Source organism: Ricinus communis, chromosome 10 (assembly GCF_019578655.1).
Source record: "Ricinus communis isolate WT05 ecotype wild-type chromosome 10, ASM1957865v1, whole genome shotgun sequence".
NCBI lineage: Eukaryota > Viridiplantae > Streptophyta > Magnoliopsida > Malpighiales > Euphorbiaceae > Ricinus > Ricinus communis.
Window position 1 is genome coordinate 8,105,292 of NC_063265.1, and position 5,975 is coordinate 8,111,266.

General features: G+C 34.2%; 1 protein-coding gene across 1 annotated transcript; it reads right to left on the reverse strand.

Moving 5' to 3' along the window:
* Nucleotides 1-2,572: 2,572 nt before the first annotated feature.
* LOC8283058 (late embryogenesis abundant protein At5g17165) lies at nt 2,573-5,726 on the reverse strand. Its single transcript, XM_015719734.3, has 2 exons — nt 5,473-5,726; nt 2,573-3,108 (listed from the first exon to the last, which is right to left on the reverse strand). Exons 1-2 carry the CDS (start codon nt 5,592-5,594, stop codon nt 2,829-2,831), a joined length of 402 nt encoding a protein of 133 aa, XP_015575220.1. The 5' UTR covers nt 5,595-5,726; the 3' UTR covers nt 2,573-2,828.
* Nucleotides 5,727-5,975: the final 249 nt, after the last annotated feature.

A 5,975-nucleotide genomic window follows, 5' to 3' on the forward strand; every position in this document is an offset into this window, starting at 1 on the left:
AAAATAAAATTAATTTTAGAATTTAATACTTAATAAAACTATTAAATTACCAAATATCAAATATAAAATTATATTGTAAAATTTATAATTAATTAGAATGTGACATGACTATTTTGTTGTGTCAAAGACTAAGAATTCACAAAAATATATATATATATATTTAGTACATCCGCTGATCTTAAAACAAAAAGTATTAAATTTAGTCATTAGCCACACGTATTAAATGATTCAGGTTTACATTGTTGCATGTACCTAAGTCCATAATATAATTTACCGGTGAAAGAAGTATAAGAAAAGAAGAAGAAAAAGGAAAAATGCAAGAGAATGGTAAGGTTTGATTCACTAACGAAAATGAAAAGCAAAATGAGATTTTATGGAGATAACAGAAGCAATATACAAGACATGTTATTCTATTGCCTTTAAAAGCAATAGATGCATGTGGTGCTTATTTAATCTCCTTTTAATATGGGAACAAGTTGGGGGAGATAGCATTTAGATTTATTAATTGGATCTTCAATCCTTAATTTACGATTTATTTAAAGATTGATTCGTCATTAACAACGGAGTTCAAGTCAAATAGATTTGGATTGTGAACTAGCATTATAGTTTTATAAATAATTTAATGTCGGTTCATATTTTATAAAAGAATAAATTTTAATATAAAATATTTTTAAAATTATAAAAACTTAATAATTTTGAATGATGTAAAATAATAAATATATTGAATTTTAATTAGCCTGCTTTCTTATGATTTTAAATTAGTTAGTGAAGTGAAACTATTAACGAGGTTGGTTTTAGTGCAGTTCTTGAATCGAACCGACATTTAGTCAAGTCTATGGAATCTACTCATGGAATAGCAAGAATGCCGACTAGTCGAATTACATAAAGGAAGACTAGAGAATATATATCCACCATGCCTTACCCATAACTTTAAGAGGATCCTACCATTAGGTCTTTTCATTACCATCCCTTCTTTACGTTTGTCCCCACGTTCTCCAATTTCTTTCTATGATTTCAGGCCAAAGCTTGGCTCGCCAGCATATTCTGTTCCCAAGATACTTTTTCTAAAGCAATTTCATGTTTCATATGTTCTTCGTTTTCTTCTCAAGAAAAATAACAATTATGCTAGAGAATTTATTGTATATGCTAAAGCATATGTATCATTACAATTACAGTTCGGTGTCACTGGTCACTAATTTCATAACTGAACCAAAAATGCTGGGCATCATTTTACGCATTAGCTGATAGGTGGGCTTTGCATCAGCCATCAATACCCGGATGCGAAGCCTTAGTTTCTTAATGATTATATACTTAGCTTAAGCAGCAGAAAGGTGACTTTTTTTTTTTTTTTTTCAATTAGCCACAAGCAGAACTACTAACATACACCTAACACCCAACAAATAGGGAAATTGGCACCCAACGACAAGTGAAATTGGCAGATGGTGTTATGTATTGTCGTTGTCAAAGGCCCCAAGTCCTCTACGCCATTGATTTTGGCACAAACCTAATCCTTCTAATGTTTATCCCCTATGTGGCATTATCTCTAGTGAAGCCTTTGGCATTTTTGCACGTGATGTTGACACATTATCCTTTTTACAAAGCCATTTTATTTATTTATTTATTTTCTATTTAGGTATTAATTAGCAAGTACTGTTATGTTACGAATTCATTTCATGTGTAATAATATAAAGTTCACCTCTTTGACTGAGCATAGAGTTGTTCGTGTCAACAACTTGATTAATATAAACCATTTTAAGAGATCAAAGTACATGTTTATAATCTAGCAGAAATTATTAAGCACAGTTTATCGAATAGAAGAGTTAAAGCAGAGACTCAAATGCAATAAATGGATTAATACATTCAGGAGCTGCAACAATGGCACTCGTATGCAGAAATTAGAGAGGAAACGGCATTAAGGAAGGCAGCAGAATCAACAAGAATATGTCACCTCCAATGGCGGAGGCGGAAGCCCTCTGGAACGCGTCAGAAATACAAACTTTCTAGTAATTATAAGTTGGTTCGTTTAGTGGTGATTCATAATTGCAACAACCACAAGAAGAATGTTCCATAGCAGATAAAACTGATAATTGAGGAGATTTAGACATTTAGCTAAAGGTTTCTTTCTTATCTTGCACGTCAGTAGAAAGAGTAATCAAGTGGTTGATTGGTTTTCAAATGTCAGCTTCTTATCTTCTAATCCTCTTGCACTGGCGGAGCTTGAAAGATTACTTTTAGCGGATGTCGCTTTTTCTTGATCAGAAACGATATTCTTATCATTTTACTTACCAAGAGAAAAACAAAAAAGGAAAATAGTACCAAACATCAATTGCCCTAAACAAAAGATCCCCAGTTAAGAATTTGGAGTCGTTTCTTAAGGAAAAGGAAACAATTCTCACTTTTAGGTGGGATTGAAGAGAGCGACAGCTAACTGCCTTTTGCAGAAGCAGTCTCACTCCGTCCCATATTTGTGGTAAGTACTTTTAGACCATACCGACCCTTCTGCAGTAGATATCAAGAATCTAAAAGCATGACGGATTAGCTGAAATAGCACAATATAAAAACTCAGCCAAGATCACAAACAAACAGATCGAGTATTTTATAGAAGGATTTCGTGAATACATAATCCACAGCCATCCGCCCATCATCACCCATGCGAAAACCGCAAACAAACATGAAAGTTTGAGTTATGTACCCAGTTTCACACCAAGCTGGTAATATTTCACAGCATTTATTGGCACTACTGTATATAGACTAGGGCAAACTTAGGCCTTATATATATATATATATATATATATATATATATATATATGTAATATAGACAGAGTCTCTCAAACGTGGTGGGGTTTCTCCAAGTCCTCAATACTGGTGGGACGGAACCAGGCCTTTTCCTCCAACACCGTATCGTTACCTGCCTTAGCAGGTGAAGTAGAGAAGCCACGCTCTCCGCCTGCCCCCGAGTTTGGCTCGGTGGCAGGCCCAAAAACACCAGTTTGCGGGTGAGGAGCCCAGTATTTATCAGAAAGGGGCTGGATCACTTCATCCGGGACCACACTTGGACGCACTTGATCGTCAAGGTTCTTGTCGTATGCAGATGTGTGTGTTGCCCTCCTGCAATCAAATTCACAGTCATGAGTTTGGTCATCATTTAATCTTCAAAGCTGGGGTTAGTTGGACAAGCATATCATATCTAAAATGTTCCTTGGGGAAGATAGTTGGCAGGTCCACCAACAACAATAATAATTGGAAAAAAAAAAAAAAAAAGTTTATTAGATGTGATCTATCCCCACGAGACACCTTAAAATTTATGCGGAGCTTAAAAAAAATTAAAAAGCTTCAAACACAACTCTTACAATTAAAAAAAAGAAAATCTTTTTTGTCATTTTGTTTAGGTTAAGAACAAAGGAATACTACAGTACTCAATTTTGGTAATGAAATTGAAATTTTCCTAAAGATGCATAGCAGAAACTACCATACCAGGTTGCACGTGAAGCAACCTTCTATAATTAAATCTTCTGATGTTAAATTAAGACGAATTGTACATAATAAAATATTCTAAATTTTCATAAGATCCCATGTGATAACTGCACCATTATATGTGCACAGTGCAATTCTTAAAGGGGTGATTAGCAAGATAAAGATCGCGTGACCCACATATGACTCAACCAGATAAGGATTTGCGACCCGCATTCTTTATAAACCTCTATAAGGACCCGATGAAAACTTGACGTGAATACTGACAAACCAAGAGTTGAAATTGATGTCTCCCTCAAGTTAAAACACACAAGCTTAGATTTTATCCCAAGAAAGATGGCATCTTTCTGTAGGACCACTGAAAGTGGCATGAAAATAAGCACTATCTTGGCTCATCCAATCTCGAAATTGGTTTATGGATCTACTGTCTAGCATATTTATCTACTTTTAACATATAAAAATGGTTGGCACTGCCCCCCCCCAAAAAAAATTCAAATTTTCTCTTGTTTGGTATTATTATATATCTCGGAGTCTTTAACTAGCCAGTGTTACCCAGGGTCCAACCCAAACTAACCTAGTTTTGCAAGTTAATTTCCATTGGACCAAAAAGAAAGAAGAATAACGTATGTGTATCTATATTTTAAAACGTACCTCAATACACACTGTGTATTTATCTTTAGAAAAGATAAAAAGGAAACACGTTCTCTGTTAAAAAAATAAAAATGGTCCACTGAAACCCCAAAAAAAATAAAAAATTCCAAGTATAAAATAAGAAGTTGAAACAGGGTCACTCTCAGCTAAAAAGAAATATACAAGTGGGAAAGGTTAGCAAAGTTCGTGGAACTTTCTTATTGCTTAAAATTAAAAAATCAAATTAGAAACTATGATATTAGATGGCAAAAAAGAAAAAGTAGTCAAAAAAATCAAAACTAATACGTAAATACCAAAGAAGTAAAAAGAGAGAAAATAATTTTCATTCCTATATTTGGTATTGTTTTATATCGGCAGCAGACAACCATCTTTCACAATCATGAGTCCATGATTGAATTTTACGCTTCCTTTACCCTTCTCTATTAACGGTGGCCAAAAAGAAACAAAGCTATATCTTACAACTTCAAGGGCTAGAATAGATTAGATCTTGACGAATCCGTAACTCTAAGCCGTCTTTACATGATTCTACTAAAGTAAGACATTAATGTTCATAATAATTTAGTTCGATCCAGATTTAACTTGTTTAAGATTTTCAAAAGCGAATAAATTAGTTGTAACTTTTTCTTAAAAACAAATTACATAACCGGGTTGGTTAGCAACAACCTGCTACACTGGCAACGACCACTCCACCTAAATTATCTCAGAAAACAATTGAAATTTTTTTTTCCAAAACAAGAAAAATCTATGGACCTAATATTCCTTTTTCTTTAAAGAATGCACCTAATTTTCTATTAAGTAATGAATAATGGTAAAAAGAAGAAGGTAAGATTACGAAAATGCCACTCGGTGGAGAATTGTCCCATTTTGTGTGTTTTAATTATGTCCTTATCCATAGTATCCCACCGAGTACGGGGACGTGCCATTTGTACGAAAATACTTTTTAATTTTTTTTAAAAGATGTTTACAATGTCGCTTATCTTTTTAAAAAGGAAAAATAAATATTCGATGAAAATGAGGCTACCAAAAAAAACACAAGCAGAAAACTAAACACAATCATCACTTTGAATAGAGTAGAGTAATCCAATTTTATTTTAGATTAAGAACGAAGTTAGAATTTTCCTTAAAAGGAACACTAATCAAAAGAATAATATAGTTATGCTTGATTTTTCCTTTCCAGAGACCTGGAAATTACAGGTAGATAACAGTAATAACTAATAAATTCGTCAACAACTATCAACAGAAGCCTCCAAACTACCAAGAAAATGCATTGACAATGCCAGTGCTAGATCAAAATCAAGCAAAAAGAAAGCTCAAAATTAATTTAAACAGAAGAAAAAGAGAGAACAAAACCTAGCAGCTGTGGAAGCACCAGCAGCAGCAAAGCGAGAAGAGTTATTAACGGTCCAGATCTGCTTAACGACTCGCTTTCCCAAGCTAGCGATCCCTTGAGTACTCTTCGAATTGGCGGCCATACAATATGCACGCACTCCTTTCTTCAATATATATTAAAGGAAGATATTATGAACTGAATAAAAAAAAGAAAGAGACAGTGCCTTTTCAGTGTTTCCTTTGAAGTTCACCAAGAACTCACCTCTCAATTTATAGACTCGCTGAGATTTCTCTCCTTTCGGGTACTTGTCGTAAACGGTGCCGTTACACCTTGACTTTAGCACTGCCTTTCTAACTAACAGAACTTTGTTGTTTCAGGCTTTTAGCGGTAGTTGGATTACACGTTTGTGCGAATCGACACGTGAATATTCTGTTTGTTTTCGAGCTGGATGACGTGGCTGTTGATTGACGGTGTTAGTTGCTTCGCGGGGTTTGTTACTTTGGTTGGTCATATAAAGAGCATG